At 45.1% G+C, this 21394-nt stretch overlaps 1 protein-coding gene across 2 annotated transcripts in view; it reads right to left on the bottom strand.

Annotated features, from left to right (window-relative positions):
- The window catches only part of EGFR (epidermal growth factor receptor), a 211271-nt gene that overhangs the window by 36441 nt on the left and 153436 nt on the right, over positions 1-21394 (bottom strand). The window contains exons 6-16 of one of the 2 annotated variants that reach the window (XM_030307686.1): positions 20579-20697; positions 18815-18956; positions 16396-16512; positions 12654-12780; positions 12481-12554; positions 11547-11637; positions 8577-8776; positions 7512-7644; positions 5203-5293; positions 3163-3320; positions 1093-1131 (exon numbers count right to left, since the gene is read on the bottom strand). In XM_030307686.1, the coding sequence (XP_030163546.1) occupies positions 1093-1131; positions 3163-3320; positions 5203-5293; positions 7512-7644; positions 8577-8776; positions 11547-11637; positions 12481-12554; positions 12654-12780; positions 16396-16512; positions 18815-18956; positions 20579-20697 (1291 nt within the window). The remainder of the gene's footprint in view (positions 1-1092; positions 1132-3162; positions 3321-5202; positions 5294-7511; positions 7645-8576; positions 8777-11546; positions 11638-12480; positions 12555-12653; positions 12781-16395; positions 16513-18814; positions 18957-20578; positions 20698-21394) is intronic. The other variant, XM_030307687.1, reaches the window with a different exon arrangement.

The raw sequence follows: 21394 nt of genomic DNA, 5'->3' as shown, positions 1-21394 counted from the left end.
AGGTTTGGTTAGCGTTGGGGACACCAGGAATGACAAAGAGGAGCCTTGTACATCATTCTGATTCCTCGCTAGACAGTGTTGGTCGATAACACCACTCTGTCCTGAGGAGTCTGAACAGCCATTCCCGATTCTGCCTTTCCCAGTGCAGCATTTCAAGCAATGACAGCAAATGAATCAGAACTGAAATGCTAGTGGAAGTCATTGTTTAGAAAAGGGGAGAAAGTCCCCCCAAGCTGGAGCTGTCATCACACAGGAAGGTTTGTGATACGGTCAAATGGATCATCAAGCAGGAAAAGAAGAGAAGCTAGAAGGAGGCTCTAGCAGAACTGGTGTGACCAAGAAGTCATAAATAGACTCCACATAAAGAGGAGCACTGTGTACCAAGTACGAGCTGGGCGTGGAACTGGCCCCAGGGCTCACATCCTGCATCCCTCCCGCCGAAGCACACGACAAAGTAGGCACGGGAGAGGTGGGTGCAACCAGCAGGATGGTCTCTGCCAGGGATGCTGTGCCAGCCCAGAGAAGAAATAAGAACTGTGAAGGTAGGGGCACCCGGGTGGCTCAGTCGGTGAAGTATCTGACTCTTGATTTCGGCTCAGGTCACGGTCTCACAGTTCATGGGACTGAGCCCCACCTCAGGCTCTGCGCTGACAGTGCGAAGCCTGCTTGGGATTTCCTCTCTCTCCCTCTCTCTCTCTCTGACCCTCCCCTGCGAGTGCTCTCTGTCAACATAAAAAAAATAAACTTAAAAAAAAATCTGTAAAAGGGGCATCTGGGTGGCTCAGTCGGTTGAGCAGACCTCTGACTTGGGCTTAGGTCATGATTTCGCATTTGTGGGTTCGAGCCCCACATTGGGCTCAGAACCTGGAACCTGCTTTGGATTCTGTGTCTCGCCCTCTCTCTGCCCCTCCCCTGCTCGTGCTCTGTCTCTCTCTGTGTCTCAAAAAATAAGGTAAAACATTTTTAAAAATCTGCAAAAAAAAGAACCTGTGAAGGCAGAGGGGAATCAGAAATGCAGGAAAGCATTATCTGTGCAGATAGAGTGTTTGGTCATTTCTGAGAAGGTCCACTAGACTCAAGTAGAACACTTACCCATCTGTTGCACAGCCTTCAAGACCTGGCCCAGAACAGCTGTGGGTATTGAGGGAGAAATACACATTTTGATCATAAGTCAACGTGCTTTAAATTACTCTCAAATCATTAAAATCACCATGAATCTCAATTTGGGGGGGCAGCAGTTAATTATTTATTTATTTTGCATTTATTCATTCGTTCATTCACTCGGCACGTATTTTTGAATGTTGCACTCTGTGACACGGATTGTTCTAGCATTTAGCAGAGTGGACATTTTCTGGCCTCTGTTACTGAAATGCGTTCATGCGTACTTTATGATATAGGTATAGCTGTCTCATATCTGGCTCTAGGATGTCAGTACAGGCAGGGGAGGAGAGGCGGCCAAGACTAGAGCCATACTAATTAAGGGGTAGGAGGAGAGGAACCGATGTGTGAGGATGAGTCTCAGGGGCAGGGCAACGGTAGTGATGACTTCAGACCCTGGAATCCAGGGGCAGTATGGGAGCTGGTTTCCTCTCCTCCCACAGGACTGAAACATCTTACATACAGCAGAGACGGCATTGGTCTTAAATGACTCTTGAGAAGCTGGGTCCCCATTCTAGTGAGGGAGGCCACCGTCCCTTATTTTGATTACAGAATGATATAAAAAGGCAGAATACATTGGCTTTGAAGTATGGCAACATTTGCCAAGACAAACATCAGTAGGAAAACAGAATATTCCAATTAACTGCAAAAGACAACTCATGCTGTTGCACATGGATGGACCTAGAGAGAATTATGCTATCTGAAACAAGTCAGAATGAAGAAATCCCGTAAGATTTCATCTATATAATGGAGCCTAAAAAAATAAAACAAACGAACAAACAAACAACAGCAACAGACTCATAAATACAGAGAACAAACCGGTGGTTGCCACAGAGAAACAGGGGGGATGACTAAAATGGGTGAAGGGGTTAAGGGGTATGAGCTTCTAGTTATAAAATAAATAAGACATGGGGATGAGAAGTGCAGAACAGAAAATATAGTCCATAATGTAATAATTTTGTCTGGGGACAGATGGTGACTATACATATTGTGGGGAGCACTGTGTAATGTATAGAATTGTCAAATTGTTATGTTGTACACCTGAAACGAATAGAACATTGTGTGTAAGCTCTATATCAATTTAAAAAAGGAGATGGGGGACACTATCATTTCATGGCCTGGGGAAGGATGAAGGACTACATTTCAAGTATGTGACCAGGCCAGAGGCGCCTGTCAAGCACCCCATTTCCTACCTCAGTCAAGGGCTGGGATTTGTACACTCCTCCCGGAGGTTAGGGTCTGTTCCCTCCCCCATTTCCAAGCTGTCCTGCTCCTTTCTCCCCAGTGCCTTTGGGCCTTCCTTCCTACACCACACACACACACACACACACACACACACACACACACACACAGGCTTTTTCAGGAAGTGGATGCATGGGAGGCCTCCCTATTTCAACTCTATTATCTCCTAGGGAAACCAAAACTCAAAGACAAAAGGCATCACTAATGAGTGACCACTGATAAACTCCCTACTCACTAGCTTTTTCTCCCCCACAATGCCCCGCAGTCTCCAAGAGGGAATACTACACAAAGTGAGTGCAAATTGAAATTGTCCATTTTGGGACCACACAAGGGGTTTTTTTTGTTGTTTTTTTGTTTTTTGTTTTTTTGGTTTTTTTTGGCAGCCTCTGAAGGTGCTGCGGGGGAAACAGCAGGGGTTACTAGGGAGAAGCTACTGATGCAGAAGTAGCTCAGGGGGAAAGAAAAGCCAGTTTACATCTGAAGAGGTGACTTGACAAGGACAGTGACAGGACAGGCGCTGGAAGAGTCTTGATTTGAGTACCCAGCTCGAGCCCCTTGGGAAAGCTGATAACACCTTTGCATAATTTTGCAGAAACAATTGTTGAATATGAAGTAAAAGAGCCCATATCACGCTATCATTTAACGTCGTCAGAAAACTGATTCTCTGTGCTCTACTTGACTTCTTCTTTTTTGGTTACGTACAATGAAAACAGGAAACATTCTGCCCGGCATCGTCTGCACCACAGTCAGGCTGTCACTCACCCGTAGGTACAGTTTGAATGGCACAGGTGACACATGCGATTGGCGTCTGCAAACTTCCAGACCAGGGTGTTGTTTTCTCCCATGATGCCAGCCGGGCAGGTCTTGACGCAGTGAGGGCCGTCAATGTAGTGTGCACACTGCACGCAGCTGTCTGGTCCCTACACCAAGATGGACAGAGACATGTATATAGGCTTCCTTCTCTTTCGAAACTGAAGTAACTTTTTACTTATAATACTTTGTGTGAAAAAGAAGTCAAACAACAGACGTTCTTAAAGCAGAAACACAACAAGCTTGTCTGTGACTGTGAACCACTGTTCACAGCCTACTGAGAAGTCTTCGAATGCATTGACGATATAACAACGGAAAAGAAACTATACTGTACGCTTCGTGACAGTTTACTTAACAGACTGTGGGCAAGTTTCTTTGTCAAAACAATCTTGATGAGTCTACGTGTACGTTTACATCTCTATCGCTCAGATGGCATTGTTTGCATATCATATCTGAACTTAAACAGCAGCTATGTGGGAAGCCAGGCTTGCTGAGGCGAACTGAAGAAAGCCCACATCTATGTTTCTCCAGGGACAAGAAGGCAGTAAGTGGAAGTAAGCGGTGGGGGCATAATTAACTGTATACTGTGTTTATTCGATTTCATTTGCTAAACTCCGAAAAACTCACAGAAGTTAAACTTGACTGTTCGGGTTGTGCCCTACATCAAGGGAGTGAAATAAAGCTGGTAGGGAAGGATGTGCTCACTGGTGAAGTTCTCTGATGTCTCTGTTTTGTCCAAAGACTGAGCGTTCCCAGAACCAGAACGGTCAGATGACTAAGTCAGAATCACCAACAGACTTATTTCAATGATGAAAATTTAACCTAACACCATGTGAACTTATAAACCGATGGTTTACTTTGTAAACTGCCCTGTTAGCAGCCTACACCTCAAAACACAGCCTTCAGCCTGATTTAGAGACAGCTTTTGAAAAATGTGTTCAATTAGGTTTAGATATGGCTGTTGAAGCTCAAATACAAACAGAACTCCTTATAAATAATATTGAGAATGAACAACATTGGGACATTGATGTGAGGAGGACCTGAATTCTCACGTATACTCTTTATGTAAATAGAAACCTGAATTTTGAAAAGTTTTGCTACGTGTTTCTTTTTTTTTTTTTTTTTTTAATTTTTTTCAACGTTTATTTATTTTTGGGACAGAGAGAGACAGAGCATGAACGGGGGAGGGGCAGAGAGAGAGGGAGACACAGAATCAGAAACAGGCTCCAGGCTCTGAGCCATCAGCCCAGAGCCCGACGCGGGGCTCGAACTCACGGACCGCGAGATCGTGACCTGGCTGAAGTCGGACGCTTAACCGACTGCGCCACCCAGGCGCCCCGCTACGTGTTTCTTTAAAAAAATTTTTTTAATGTTCATTCATTCTTGAGAGACACAGAGACAGAGCATGAGTGGGGGAGGGGCAGAGAGAGAGGGAGACACAGAATCCGAAGCAGGCTCCAGGCTCCAAGACATCAGCACAGAGCCCAGTGCGGGACTCGAACCCACGAACCGTGAGATCATGACGTGAGCCCAAAGTCAGAGACTTAACCGACTGAGCCACCCAGGTGCTCCGCTAGATGTTTCTTTAAGAACTCTTCAAATAATTATGAACGAATGTTAAATAAGAATCTGATGATGTTTGATTAAGATGACGAAGCAATGATGACAGATGTCAGAAACAGTGAACACTGGCTGTCGATGTCCCCAGCCTCCCACAGGCATCCCTGGTTTTTGGTAAAAGAGTAGATGTTATTAGATTTGTTGGAGGGTGTTGGACAGAAAGGGTGAATTCTCCTACAAGGTGGGTTGCGTGATGACGTCAACTCAACCACAGCCTCTGTGACCCAGCTGGGAGGTCACAAGGCCCCCTGTATGGGCATGGCTGCCTCTTTGGTAGCTGCAGAGTGATGCTGGCTCATTGCTGTGGTTCTGCTGCTTGGGAAGGCTTTTCCCTTGGACGTATGAGTGAATAACATCAAACGTGCTCCTTACTCGTCCTGTGCAGGTGATATTCATGGCCTGGGGCAGGCATTCTGGATGGCACTGTATGCACTCGGAATTCTCCACAAACTCCCTTGGCTCCCTGAGAGAAGAAAGAAAACCGATCAGTGCTATTTCTAGAGATCCTGATTCAAAATGCCGGCAGGTTACCACTGTCTGAGTTGCAATTGTCTGAAATTTCAGGTGACACAGAACACCTTTCTCAGAAATGCGAGAAAAATTTAGGTAAACATTGAACGGTAGGGAATCTAGGATTATATTGCTATATGATAAACCGATTGTGTTAACTGAATCCATGGTCATCTCCTCTCCGAATAAATGCACAAGCTTCATTTATAATCAAAATATCTTCCCTACGTTTTTCTATAAGGTACAGTTTTTGTCTATTAGGCAAACAGGTCAACAAATGAAAAAAGTAATAGTCCGGAAGAGGTGACCACCTCTCCCACCCCCCACAATATCAGATTCATGGATATTTAAATTAAGCTAGAAGGAAATGGTAACTGTAGATTGACTCACAGGAAAAGGAAGGAGAGATATTAAAACGTACTCAATGATTATTAATAAAAATAGGAAGTACGGAACACAGGTGTGAACACTTTTGCTTGAACTAGTTTCCCTGTTCCTCAAAGACGTATGGGTCGACATTAAGCAAGAAGATGATGTTTTTTTTTTTTTTTTCAACGTTTATTTATTTTTGGGACAGAGAGAGACAGAGCACGAACGGGGGAGGGGCAGAGAGAGAGGGAGACACAGAATGGGAAACAGGCTCCAGGCTCTGAGCCATCAGCCCAGAGCCCGACGCGGGGCTCGAACTCCCGGACTGCGAGATCGTGACCTGGCTGAAGTCGGACGCTTTAACCGACTGCGCCACCCAGGCGCCCCAAGAAGATGATGTTTGATTGAAAAGACAAAACAGTTGTGACAGCTATTAAGACTGAATGCCGCCTGGTAATTAACTGCAGGCTTTCACGCCAGTGAACAAGGAAACACAAGGAATGTTTACACCCCGCAACATGTTCCCTAAGTCTTCCCTTATGTCATCAATTAAACCAAATGTGCCCAGTTTTTCCTTCCCTCCTTCTCTGGGTCATGATGCCGGCCGGAGGAGCCCATCTTGCAAACCGAGCAAGTGCTGCCGAAAGGCACGGGCACCAACAACATGGTGGTTTTAATTCCCTCTCCCTTTAAAAAGATGTAGAAAACACGACATTCACGTCTACTCATAGCAGTAAGGATTGCATTAATATTGTTGAATTACACAGAGGACTCTGTTAGGTTACTCGGTGTCTCTGCTAAAGGATTCCTACAGAATTAGACTTGGTCCTCTCATTCTGATCCTGAATATTTCTTTTTTTTTTTTTTAATGTGTCTTTATTTTGAGAGAGAGAGAGAGAGAGAGAGAGAGCAAGCACTAGTTGGGGAGGGGCACGGAGAGAGGGGGGCAGAGGATCTGAAGTGGGTCCTACGCTCACACGGGGCTCGAACTCACAAACCGTGAGATCATGACCAGAGCCGAAGACAGACGCTTAACCGACTGGGCACCCAGGAGCCCCCTGAATATTTCTGAATCCGCGCTGTGGCCCAAGCCCTGATAGCAAAATAAGAAGGAAGATTTCCCGTAGCCATTTGTAATTCCTATGGCTCTCCTCTCTCACAAAATGTCCCCTTTTCTTTAAATTAAAAAGGAAAAAGCCTCTGCTTCTCTCTATCCTTGTATTTTACTTTCCTATTAATTTATTTTTAGTCATTATTTGTGGTCATTTGTGGTCAGAGCTTTACATCAATATCAAGATTCCCACAGAATCAAGCAACTGTACTTTTAACCGATAGCAAAAAAATCCAACAAAGTTTATATGATTATTTCTTTGCCCATGGTTATGTTTCAAGTTATTTGCACTGTTCAATATTGCTTGAACATAAAACAAAAATTAACCAGGAAATATAATTTGTATTACTATATTCTGACACACCAGGAAAAATGTACTGCAAAGACAAGTCTAAGTGACTGTGGTCTTGGCCACATGAACCATTTATGGCTTTTCCATTTCTCTTGGGAACTTTGTGTGGCTTCGAAAGAGATTAGATATTTCCAAAACCGAGACTCTATAAATTAGTGGATTGGATTAAGTAATGCAAAAAGTTTGTTCATTTCCTTTGGTGATTAACAGCTGTCAACAAATAAATAAAAACAAAGGAAAAAGAAAAAAAAGGAAAAGTATCAAAGTGAACAACAGTAAACTTATAAAAACAATCGCCTTAGTTTTTATCAGAACAAAGGGGTTACAAAATAACCTTACCCCTCCAGAACATTGCACTTCTCCACACATTCCTTGCCACGGGTGACGTTTTGGCAGGACACACAGTCTTTCGGCTCCGGGCCCCAGCATCCCTCTGACGAGCATAATGGATGACAGACATGGCCTATGGCCTCTGAGAAGACACAGGGAGCCACAAGGAGTCAGCTAGGGGACAGCGACTAGAGGGGCCAGTTGAGACAACACCTGTAAATGAGGCGCTGGGTTCTCTGTGACCCTGAGCTGCACAGACATGCTGGGGGTCCCTGGAAGAAGCAGTGACACAAAATGGGCTTCTAGAGGCCAACTTCAAGTTCTCTTTTCCGGACTGGGAGTCAAGGGTTCCTGGTCCGGACCTGGGTAGCACTTTGCTGATGAGTGTCATAGCTGATGGAGACACAAGGGAAGGTTTGTGGTTCCTTGCTGTGTGCTGGGCACCATGTCAAGAGTTTTATATACAAAATTTCACTTCATTCTCTCACTAGCAGTGGGAATCACTGCGGTCTCCATTTCATGGATGAGGAAGCCAAAGCCTAAAGGTATTAAGTACATTGACCAAGATCTGGAAGCTAGGAAGGGCTAGAGGCAGAATTTGAACTCAGATCTGCTTCCCCCAGTGACCAGGGTCTTGGTAAAAAGAAATGTGCATGGCCTGGCTTCAAGAGAAGCCTGTGGCTCTAAACTCAGATGAGGAAATGTCACTGTAAAATGCTCATTCTATCTGCATGCGTGTGTATGCCTCTATGTGTTGCCAGCTAGAGTCATTAGAGGCTGAAATGAGCAGGGAGAATGGCTGAAAGGTAAAATAATTAATGCTGAATTTAGTTCTGTACGTTACAAATAATTGACAGCTTAAACCTCCAGGCAAATTCATCCTACGAAATGTGAATGATCTGGAAACAATTCCGGTGAACTTCCCATGATAACTTCACATGTAGGACTGTACAGATTTCTTTTAATTTGCTTCTTTAGGAATGAAAAATATAATTTAAATGTTTGGGAATCTTCTAAATCAACATACATGACCCACTTGAACCATCTCCATGATCAACGAAAGTGATTACTTACTGCAGCCTTTTTCATCTTTGTTGTTTATAATTTTGGTTTTCTGACTTGAAGTCCCAAACAGTTTTTTCCAGTTTATTGTATTTGCATAGCACAATTTTTGGTTTCCTGAAACGATCACATCTCCATCACTTATCTCCTTGAGGGAGCGTAATCCCAAGGACGTTATGTCCAGGCCGACAACCGCAAGAGAAAACTGACCACTACAGTGGAGGGAAGAAAAATAACATTGTGAAAAATGACCAAAAAATTCTATCACTAAAAGCTTTATTTTAATTTTCTTCTGGACCACCTTATATGTACTACAGTCCCCCTCCCAGTGACTGTAAGTCATATTGCAGGAAGTCTGTATTGCAACTTTTGAAAATGACAACAGATTTTTTTAAGCTCCTCCAGGGAAAAGCTAGTTCCTTGTGAGTATTCAGTGGAATACTGAAGGTGAATAAATATTAATGTCATTATTATATTTACTGCATGTTTTTTTTTTTTTTGCCTGGGAATTGAACAGCATCTTCTTTTTTCATGTTTATTTATTTATTTTGAGACACAGGGCAAGAGCATAACAGAGATGGGGGAGGGGGAAGGAATGCATGGGAAGGGGCAGAGAGAGGGGGAGAGAATCCCAAGCAGGCTCCACACTGTCAGCACAGAGCCCGATGCAGGGCTGGAACTCACAAATCTGAAGATCATGACCTGAGCCTATTGAGAGTTGGACACTTAACTGACAGAGCCATCCAGGTGCCCCGAGAGCATGTTCTAATCCCTCAAATATCCAAATACACTTCAAAAATCATAGGTTCATTTTTTCCATCCACCCACCTACCCATTAATCTATCTTTCCATCCACTCACCCATCTATTGATCCATTTGTCCATCTACTTATCTAGGCAGGCATGCTTCCATCCATCCATTTTTCTATCTATCTATCTATCTATCTATCTATCTATCTATCTATCCATCCATCCACCCTTCCATCCTCTCATCTATGCATCCATCTACCCACTCATCTATCCATTCATCCATGGATTCATTCAACCATCCATCCACTCAGCTATCTATCCATCCATCCATTGATCCACTGACCCATCAATCCATCCATTAACCCATCCATCCATATATTGAACAAACATCTGAACCATCCAACTCTGTCTGTGCTAGAACTCTATAAGACTATCAATATGTTTTCATCAAGAGACTGGATAAAAGTAATTCAGACTAAAAGGAGGGAAATCCTGAACCACCAGGAGGAACAGGAAGGCAAGAAAGCATCTGATGGGGTGCTGAGAACCAGGAGCTCCTGCTGGAGCAGAAACCTGGAGGTGAGGAGGCTTGGGCAAGGGATCTAGGGAGGGTGACAGAAGACCTTGCACACCTTGAGCTTGGTTGTTTTGCAAATGATGGGGAACTACAGGAAAGAGACTTGCATTTTTAGGAAGCTCACTGGACACCAGGACAGGGAATAGACCAGCTGAGGCAGCACTCAATGAGGAGACATCAGACAGGAGATGACAAAAGTTGAATTTGGAGACCCCTCCTCTCCTTGTTTCTCTTTCTCTCCTGACCCTTTCCTCCTTCTCCCTTCCCACAACCCGACTCCTGTGGAAAGCAAGGAGCCCTGTGTTGAAGACCTGTAACTCTACTGTTTAGGAATTCTCTCTCAACATGTGCCCACAGAAGCCTAGGCACTGGGACAAAGCTGGTGTCTTCCGTGCAGGCCAGACCTGGCTCTGATGAGCTGTACCTGGAGCCAGCGATCACCCTGCCCCAGGAGGGACTGTGTATTTTGGACTTCTCATAAATGTGAAAAGGAAAAAAAAAAAAAGTAATTCTAATTTTGTTTAAATTCCGAAACATAAGCCAACTGGCACCTGTCAGTTACTTAAGAAAATGGATCTAAATCTCTTGTCTCTATGAAAGAAGTGGTTCAAAAGAAGTGGTCTTGAGAACTCAGAACAAAGGGGTCTTTCTGGGAAGCAATGATTATTATCAGAGATGCACAGCCAAGAATGTTTTTAAAAAGCAGTATATATTTTATGTGTACTGTACTCTAATTTTCTTTAATATAATTTTAAAATGTTCATTTATTTTGAGAGAGAGAAAGAGAGAGTGCACATGAGCAGGGGAGGGGCAGAGAGAGAATCTGTCAGTGCAGAGCCTGACGCGGGGCTCGAACTCACAAACTGTGAGATCGTGGCCCTGAGCCGAAATCAAGAGTAGGACGCTTAACTGACTGAGCCACCCAGGCGCCCCATGATTTTCTTTAATATTGAGTGATATTCTGTAGTAGTTTTAAAGGACAATTAATGAGTAATAGTTCTCAGTATCAGACTGTTTCCAAGGCAGGTCTGACAAAGAAATTCTCAAACCATTATTACTCTGAACTATATTCAAGATGCTTCTATGTGAGTATGCCACTGTTGGAGTTGGAAAAGTGGAACCCCTGAACCAGTCGTGTATTAAAAAGTCTGTCAGCCCCCTCTGACGTGGTGTGCTCATAAGGACATGTCATTTCAGGACTCCTCTTACCAAAACACATACAACCTCCATCGAATCATGAGAAAACATCAGCCCTTCCACACAATGCTTGGCCAGTACTTTTTAAAAGTGTCAAGGCCATAAACGAGACGAAAAGACACAGGGACTGTTACAGATTGGAAGGGACTAAGGAGACACAGCCACCAAGTGCAGTGCGGGGTACTGGACTGCACACTGACACGTGGCATTCACGAGCAAACTGGTGACATCGGAGTGACGTCTGGTAGTGGAGGTCACAGCAATGTGCCGATGTTAATTTCTTCCTCTGCCTCTCGTGCCATGCTTCGGTGAGAAGCTGGCTGGAGGACTGATGGCAGCTCTCTGCAGGATCTTTGTAACAGCTTTAGAAGTCTAATTTCAAACTCTTCTGTTGGTCTTATTTAAAAAAAAAAAAAAATTGCTTTTTAATCTACCAGGCTTTGGCTCGGGTCAACTTACTGTTGCTTTGTTCTTCCACGTATGATTTCTAGGTTCTCAAAAGCATGGAGGTCAGTCCTGTTTTCAGGCCAGGCCTGAATCAGCAAAAACCCTACAAAGGCAGAAGGAAGGCTCAGACACGCACCGCTTATACGTTTCTTTTTTATGAGACATTTTAGGATTCTCGAGAGACTGTAACAGGACCAAGAAAGGTGGACATCTGATTGGATTCTTTTTCTAACCTTTACCCTACCCACGTGTTGATACAAGCCAAGGCACAATTATACAGCGGACATTCTGCCTCTCACGTAGAACCCCCGTCCCTCCTTGCATCTCTCCCACCACCCAACACCCCCACAGGCTGTCCCGTGGTTCCGTAGCCCTGACAGCCTTGCTGGGCTCCGTATCTGATGACCCAGACTGGCTTCTTGATGACAAGTGCCATGTCTTAAGCTGTCACAGAGTGAGATTCACAGATTTTCCTGACTTAATTCCAATATTCCAAACAATCTTGTTATTTAGGTCCAATTATTCCCTTTTTTATGGATGAAGGCAGTGGAGCTCTGATGGCAGTCATGGACCAAATGTTGGCCGGTGGCCGAGCAGGGACGTGAAGTCCAGTCTGTGAGGCTCGAGAGCCTGTGCTGTTCCTTCAGCACTTTGCCTTTCCTCTCCCTCTACCCATGAAAGTCACTGGGCCATCAGGACGGCTGGCCGGGGCCGAGAAGACAAGGACACAAAATCGGGAATGACTCAAGTCTTTGATTAAAGTGTTTACCCTTCATGTGCAGGGGAAAGCGCATTTGTGAAAATGATCAAAGAACCCATTAGTCATTAGTGGTAGACGTTCAGAAGAAATGTCCTCATGCCAAGAGAGAAGAGATTACATCCACAAGTTCTCTCTGTACAACACCCATTTTCCATTTATGTTGATGGATATGTTAGCAGCACACACCTGTAATTTCCTTTACAGTTTTTAGAATATCCAGTTCCTTTGGATCTAGAGGTGGAGTATGCGTGAAGGAGTCACTGAAACAAGCAACAGAATTATTATTGATTAACAATCTCGTCCAGTGAACAAAGTGGATTTTGTGTTTCTCCCTACCAGTGCCTTAATCTGTTACTTACCCTCTAAATGCTACTGGCAGGATATGAAGATCTCCACTGATCGAGGTGCAATTTTTGAAGTGTTTAATATTTGTAGCATTGATGGAAAGTGTGTCTTTAAATTCACCAATTCCTATTCCATTACAAACTATAAAGAGAAGGGAGATGTTTATTCCACTCACATATGTTGGATTAAGAGTAGCTAGGGATCTACAGGCAGAGGGAAGTGGGAAGGGAACTGTAGCCATTTGACCATCACTGCCATGCCATCATTCATTCATTCAACAGACATTCACGGAGGCCGGCTGGGCACCCTAACTGTGGCAGAGCTTGGAGTTAAGCGGTTGGAGAAGGTGATGCTGTCCTCGTTGATCGCCGTTGCTGCCCTCAACTTGGATTCTCTTCCTCACGATCTCCCTCCTAGACTTAGTCTAATTGCTCTTAACTACTCTTGCTTCCTCTGGTTTGTGTCCTTGGCAGTGCAATCCACGGGCTGCCGCCAGCACCACCTCTGTCCGGCTCTCGTCAGGGCATTCCCCTAAAACTCAACACCTTTCCATTGTTCTAACCTGGTTACGTCTTTGTCACCCGTCTTACAGAAACAATGGGCACAGATTTTTTTTTTTAATTAGTAAGAGTAAGGTGCATTCCCCTGAGGATGTTGAAAAATAGAATAAAGGGACCAAAATGACCAGAAATTCCACTCTAGGATATTTTGAAAAGTATTCCTTCCAGCTATCCTCCGTGGTGATGACACGCCAGATATGTATTTTTTTTTTCGCTTTTTCTGCTGTGAACATTCCTCATATCATATAAACTATTCGTTGAAGGTGATTGTTAATGGCTGTCTTATATTACATCTTAGGGAATACTGTAATAACTTTTATCAGATTAACTGCTGTTCTTCCCCTGTGTTTACTTGAGCCAAATGCTTTGATCTGTGTCCTATTGCTACATCAGTCTCAGATGCCCTTTTCCACACCCTGAGCCCATTTATTAATTTATATCCACTCCTAAATTTCCATCTCAAATGCCATCTCTGCCCTAAAGCTCATATTTATCTGCTATAATTCTCCCTCTAGAATTTGCAGATAAATTTTGGTACCTATCTTCCAGACCTATCTTGACTTTGAAGTACAGTCACTGAAAATCTCATTGCTCAGGATAAGGTCCTATCCTGTCCTCCCCCTGGACTTCTAGGGGGTACAGTCAAGCCCCGCTGTCCCACCGCCCGCCTCGGTGCTCTGCTCCATTGGGAGTCCCTTGTCGCAAAGAACCTTCCACTCTGGCAGCCATGACTGTCCTGCTGGGTCTCTGGGCTCACTCTGTGTGCCAGCCTCCTCTCTGGTCTGGGGGTGGAGGGGGCTCCTCTAAGGACTCCTGTGTCGACTGGCTCACTCAAACCTTCTGGTGCGGCACCTAACGTATTGTGGGTTGTGGGATTCATGGCCAGGCTTCTTTAGGATTCATAGGGTCTGGCTGACAATGGAGAATGAGGTGGCGATATAAGGACTTGCCATTTAATTACAGGTCTGGCAGAGAATTCCATGTGTTTGAGAGAATATTCATTCTCTCTTTCTCTCTCTCTCTCTCTGCTTGTGTGTGATAGTGGGGGCAGGGTGACTTTAATTCCTAAATTCAGAGATAAATTATGTATTCACCCCTAGACATTCCTGCACCGTCATCCTTACCCAGTGGTATTGCCCTATACCTGAAGGGCTCTGAATTTGGGATACGCAGAAAAATAGGTCAGAATCACTACAGGAGAATCAAACTGTTTACGTGTTTGAACACATAATGTGTTTGAACACAAAATGGACAAAACCAAACCCAAACCATCTCTGATTATGTCAGTCGTGCGAGGGCGCTGACAGTAACCCTCTCTTTCCTCAGCGGACTCTTCTCTCTTACTCCCTCTGTGCCAGGCGCCGCCCCACATTCTTATTTTCCTCCTTCTATGTCTCCTCTGCCAGACAGTTTCCTGAAGCCAAAGGACACTCATCCATCAGGGCACTGACCCGCCTGCCCCCCAGGGGTTATAAGACCGGGAAGAGGTGGACCGGGCCGACGGGCTCATGGGTCTGGCCTAGGACCAAGCTTGCATGAACTTCAAATCTTGGCTGTTATTCTTAGCTGTTGAAACTTGGGCAAGTCATTTAGACTCCCTGGTACTCAGTGTCCTCATCTGTAGAATGGGATCAGGATAACACAGAGGTGTTGGGAGGGTTCAATGACATGGAGGCTAAGCTGGCCCCGTGGAGAATGTGTGTCAAATGTCTATGGGAGTAAAAAGGGGAGCAATCAGTTTCAACTGAAAAGATGGATAGCTTCACAGGGAAGGCGGCACCCGTGGATATCAAGGTAAGCAGCTGGGCACTGAGGTGTTGTTTATAACACCGAAATAGTGGAACAATCAAAATGAGCACATAAAGCGAGATCGGTTGAAAAAATTCTGGTGCAGCCACAGAGGGGAGCCTATGCGGCTGTACGGGAGAATGAAGAAGATTTACATGGACTCATCCGGAGTGATTTCTAGGATATATGAAGTTTAAGAAGCAAAGTACAAAGAGCATAGACAGTGGCTTTTGAGCAGAAGACACGACTGGGACACAGGAGCCAGCTGTAGGGGCTCCCACTGGCCACATGTTGAGCTAATTTGAGCACCCAAAGGAATGACAGGAATGAATTACAAGAAATTGAATAAAGAAGGATTCCATGATCTCATGTAGGAGGTAAAAAAAATTTTTTTAAAACAATGCCAACTAATAAATGTAGAAGAAATGACAGAAATAGGAAGTCACTCTTTTATAACCACCCAAAAATCTTTTCTGATTTGTCATCATTAGTAATGAACTAACATGGCATCCTATGTCCCTTGCTGTGAGACGACGAGAGGAAATCAACATGACGTATGCAATGCTGCTGCCCAAAAAAAGCTCAACGTGAATGTGACCATGAGGAAAAACAGCCAGTGAAGCCAAACTGAGGGACCTACTGCAAAATACCTGGCTTAGCCTCTTCACATCAGGTCACGGAAGACAGAAGGAAAGCAAGTGGGGGGAGGGGAGCTGAGCCACAAATGTCAAGTAATGAAGAAAATGGGGGCAAGACATCTACCTGAAACCCATGATTGTTGATTGGGGTCTGGATTGAAAAACAGCTAAATATGACATAATGGGGACAGAAAGAGGAAGTCTGAACTATGTAGAATACTAGGAAAGAGTATTGAGTCGATGTTCAACAATCCTGAGTGTGAACCTGGTCTTTTCTTTACTTAGGAGAATGGCCCCCTTTGTAAGAAAATAGGCTGACAGACGTAGGGGTGAAGTGTTACAATATCTGTAACTGTCCTATAGATCAGAGAACAATTTCACCCATGCATGCGCACATAACACATACGCACACACACATACACACAAATATGGAGACAGTGAACGCAATGTGGCAAAACGCCAACCAGTGGCGAATTCATATATGAGAGGCATATGGTGTTCACTGCACCATACCTGCGATGTTTCTGGGGGTTCAAAAATTTTTACAAAAATGATAAAGTAAAAGCCCAAGTAGGAGCACGCTAGCATTGAGGATACTCCAAGAACAGGGCATGGGATGAAGGAACAAATTTGCGAGCCTGAAGAAAAAGACTTGCTCAAATCTCTTCCCGAGTCTGATGCCGAGGGGGGTCCGGCAGAGGTAGGGCAGAAAACCCCCAGCTTCGTGACCAGAGAGAAAGCCTCATCCCCACCCCGTACAGGCCTCCTACCTTTACGGCAAGGCCCCTCACACTTTTTACACTTGCGGACGCCATCTTCCTCCACTTCGTAGCTGTCAGAACTGCAGGCACGGACACACGAACCGTGGTCTGTCACCACATAGTTACCTGGGGAGAGACAAGGAAAGGAAGGTGGTGAAAGCAGCAACAGGTGTTTCTGGGCCTCACACAGTTGTCACCTGTTCTCCTACAAAGGGGCGGATGAAAGGGGCCTATCATCCTCTGCTTTTATTTACTTTAAGGACAAAGAACGAAAGGTTGCAAACAGACAAGGTATCTAGTTCAAGAGTTTTTAACAGCTTATGCAGCCATGACATGGAGAAATAGATTTCAGCACGTAGGAGACGGACGTGTCAGGTAGAATGTGGTGCCTGCTCACAAGTTTGGAAACATCTCCTCACAGCTCATTTTTCTGGACGTTCTACCTTCAGGACCTATGGTTAAAGCCTGAATACTTATTAAAACTAAGTGACCCCGAATGAAGCCCACTCTTCCAGCGAAGCTGCCTCATCTGAGGATACGCATAATTCGTGTGGCAGACCTGCTGCCCTCTGTGGTTCTGTCCAGCCTGACAACCTTCCCTTTGCTGGGGGCTGGGACCACCAGCTGGTGCTGCATGAAGCCAGGCACATGGGTCATCTTCCAAGCCTCCCCTCACGCTGACTTAATTTAACATAAATATCAATGTTTCTGGAGCTCTAAGTGTTCCTGTTTTGACTTCCCCCAGTATGTCCTCACACATATTTCTTGGACATTTGTAATTTTTCTTTCTGTAAATTGTCTGCTTTTCTCCCAGGTTCTGTTTTCCTGTGGATTTATTTATTTTTTCTTTTTTTAATGTTTATTTATTTTTGAGAGAGAGAGACAGAGCATGAGCAGGGGAGGGGCAGAGAGAGAGGGAGACACAGAATCCGAAGCAGGCTCCAGGCTCCGAGGCATCAGCACAGAGCCTGATGCGGGGCTCACACTCACCGACCATGAGATCAAGACCTGAGCCGAAGTTGGGCGCTTAACTGACTGAGCCACCCAGGCGCCCTGTTCTCCTGTGGATTTTTATTTTTTATATTTTTAAATTTTTTTAACATTTATTCATTTTTGAGAGTGAGAGAGACAGAGCATGAGCGGGGGAGGGGCAGAGAGAGAGGGAGACACAGAATCAGAAGCAGGTTCCAGGCTCCGAGCTGTCAGCACAGGGCCCGACGTGGGGCTTGAACTCATGGACTGTGAGATCATGACCTGAGCCGAGGTTGGATGCTTAGCTGACTGAGCCACCCAGGCGCCCCTCCTGTGGATTTTTAAACTCTACCTAGTAAGCCCTCCATCAAAAATGATACCTGTGTCATAATTGTGGCAATTTTTAGAAATTTTATTCAGTTAGTCCCATTACCATGGTGTACTGTTCAATTTGTAAATTATTTTTCTGTATAGAATTTAAAGGTTTGCAGGTCCACAAATCTTGTAGGGCAATGCTTCCTCTCATAATGGTACCTACAATTGTTTTTTTCTCTTGGTTAATTTTCCCTCCTAGAAATTAGGAATGGTTTATAAAGCTTTTTAATTAGACAACTCTACACTTTCTCTTTTAGGACATAATTCCTATCACCATTTCCCTGAATACTATAGCCATCTGTAGAGGGCAAATACAAATAAGCAAAACCCAATCCAAAACAATTAAAACAGGGGCGCCTGGGTGGCGCAGTCGGTTAAGCGTCCGACTTCAGCCAGGTCACGATCTCGCGGTCCGTGAGTTCGAGCCCCGCGTCGGGCTCTGGGCTGATGGCTCAGAGCCTGGAGCCTGTTTCCGATTCTGTGTCTCCCTCTCTCTCTGCCCCTCCCCCGTTCATGCTCTGTCTCTCTCTGTCCCAAAAATAAATAAACGTTGAAAAAAAAAAAAAAAATTTAAAAATAAAAAAAAAAAAACAATTAAAACAAAACAAACCAATACACAAAATCCCTCCTGTGCAGTGTTAGAACCCCTAAAAGGCACAATTTTGACCAGGATTTTAACCACTAAAAAGGGCGGGTCTTGTGACACACTCTCTAACTTAGGTCTACTGGGGCAAGAGCTAAACAGTGAAATGACCCAGTGGCCATGGGTTTGTGCCAATCAGACAACTGATATTCTGGACCAGTACAGCTGGACCTCGGTCCCAGGGTGTGTTTCTTGTCCTGGCCACCATGGATGTGAAAACTGACGGTGGTGAACAGGGCACCAGCCATTGCCTGTCACCTGTGGCAGTGTCCTAACCCGTCCCCTATACTGTTGGACAGGCCTACGGTCACCTGTCTGTGAGGCAAACATATGGACAAAAAGATTACCCAAGACAGAGGGACTCAAGGATTCTAGTAGGAGACAAAACAGGAAATGGATGCCTGATAACTGAAAGGGTTTTGCATGTGATGAACTCACGGGGGCATTTCTTCACACAGGTGGCACCAAAGCTGTATTTTCCCTCTGGGTTGACGTCCATCTGGTAGGTGGTGGGGTTGTAGAGCATGAGTGGCGGGCAGGTGTCCTTGCACGTGGCTTCATCCCGGAACTTGCGGCAGACCTGTTCACAGGAGGGACATGCACTGGTCAAACTGGCAAGGATGCTCAGCACTGTGTCAATTCTGGGAAGAAAGCTCAGGTTATAGTTCCCAATGTCCAGGAATTCGATTCAAGCAAAAAAAGAAGACAAAAACAAGCAAAAAAAAAAAAAAAAAAAAAAAAAAAAACAAAACTGGCCAAGTACTTTCAGTAGAGTCAGAAAGACCTTTTTCTTAAAAGTATGATTTTTCTTACACTGTCTTAGCTGTGATAATTTATGGTTTATGATGGAAAAAAATACATCTTTATTAACTACGAAAGGATGCAGGAGTTCACATACTAGAGTGAGAACTATAGAGTGAAATTATTTTTAAACTCAATTTACATTGGGTTTCCTTATAAGGAACACTTGAGGATATATGTTAAACATTTATTTTTTATTTTTATTTTGGGGCAGGGCAGAGGCAAAGGGAGACAAAGAATCTCAAGCAGGTTCCAGGCCCAGCATGGAGCCTGACGCAGGGCTCGATCTCGTGACTGTGAGATCATGACCTGAACCGAAATCAAAGGTCTGACACTTACTGGATTGAGCCATCAAGGTGCCCCATTTTTTAAAAAGCATTTTATTTTTACTTTTATTTTTTTGAGACAGAGATTAAGAGAGAGAGACAGAGGCAGAGGGAGAGAGAGGATCTCAGCAGGCTTCACACCCAGCGCAGAGCCTGGAGGATATATTTTAGCACTTACTGCCAAATTACAGATAACCTTGATGAGGAAGGGTACCATGCAGAGGGGACCAGACCATATACGGTCATGGCCCTGAGACCTGCATGCCGTCTCCCTTCCAGGGGCACATTACAATCAGCCCAGACGAACCAAGTCAAAATCCTGGCCAGGTCCAGCCTCTGGACTTTAAAAATCCTCCCTTCCCTTAAATTGAGAGTCTTCTGGATTCCACCTTAGGTGGGCCTCCTCGCCCGGAGCCCACAAGGGCGTCATAGCACTTGGTGCTGCCTCCAGACTCACATCTGCCAGCCCTGGTGTCTCCAGGACTCCCATGGTGCCCACAATTGAGGTACCACCTACATGTGGTGCCCACAGCCCCTGGGACACAAGGCTTTTGCCAGGGCTTTGTAGTAACAGGGACAAAAGCGACTGCTTCAAGACCTTGTGTCGGGGGTGTGGGCAGAGGCTCTGAGCTGTGGTGGAAGGAGCAGAGGGACTCGGTCAGAAGATCCAAACATAGCTCCAAGCCGTGCTGAGACCCATGTGGCTCTGGATATGTCGCGTAACATCTCTGTATCCAGGTTGGGGGCCTTACGAAATCAACTCCATAGGTTTATACTGAGACTGACATGGAACAATAAAGAGTGTGAGAACAGTGCTACTGGCCGCAATACACGTTAACCCCAGAGAGCTCGTATTTATTCTGATGCTCATTCGATGCTCAGGTCCCGGTTATGGATGCCACATGCGCTGTGTCACTTAAATAACCTAACAGGTGGGTATTTGCTATCCATCGTTGTCAGGGGAGGAAACCGGGGCACAGAGGGGTCATGTGATTTGCCCGAAGTCACAAGGTGAGTGGTGAAGGCGGGGCGATACCAGATGCTGTGGTCGGGCTGGGGGAGGGGTGAGCCTTACCAGGCAGTCGCTCTCTCGGGGCCCCGTGCAGCCGGCAGCACACTGGTTATGGCAGCAGTCGCTGGGGGACCTGCCGCGGCAGCGCCCGGAACACTGCTGGGCGCAGATGATTTTGGTCACTGAAAAGGAGCAAAAGTCACCTGTGAGCTGAAGAGCCAGGGAAGGGTCATTCCTCAGGAACCTTGCAGAGCACTTGGAAACAGATGAAAACGTGAACCAGGTGATGAATTTAGTGATTCCTGGCTCGTTAAAATGTTCCCAAACATTCACGCTCTGCCTAATAACACTGAATCATGACATTTCTTTATTGCGCCTCTGTTTTCTACTTATTTTTAATCACTTAGGAGAACTAACCAGATCAAGTCTAGACTTCTGGACCTGCTCAATAATTACATGTTAGTTAGAACTGAGATTCTGGATGATATGGAAAGCACATCAAATAACAGAAATGCTGCCAGAAAGGAGTGTTTAAAAGGGCGAAACCCTCACATCACAATTAAACTGAAGGACAGATAATGAACTTTTAAGGTGACAGCTCCCCAGATCCCTAGGCCACCCATGCTCGTAAACTAGGATTCCTGCAGAAAAACCCTCCTGAGAAGCATTCCTCCTGCTTCTGTATAGGCGGGCTCCCAAGAGAGAGAAAATAAGAAGTGTTGTGACGCTCAGGTAACATGGCCGAGTCTTCTGTTCCCAGGAAGATCTGCCAAACATACTGCTTAGAGAGAGTGGCTGTATGCGTGTGGCTGGCTTTCACTCACTTATGACAGGCTGGAGTGCCCCAAAGAGCCCACTCTGGATTAACCGCATGCGGGG

This window comes from Lynx canadensis, chromosome A2 (genome assembly GCF_007474595.2).
Source record: "Lynx canadensis isolate LIC74 chromosome A2, mLynCan4.pri.v2, whole genome shotgun sequence".
NCBI classification, from domain to species: Eukaryota; Metazoa; Chordata; class Mammalia; order Carnivora; family Felidae; genus Lynx; species Lynx canadensis.
This window is presented reverse-complemented; position numbering and strand designations above follow the sequence as displayed.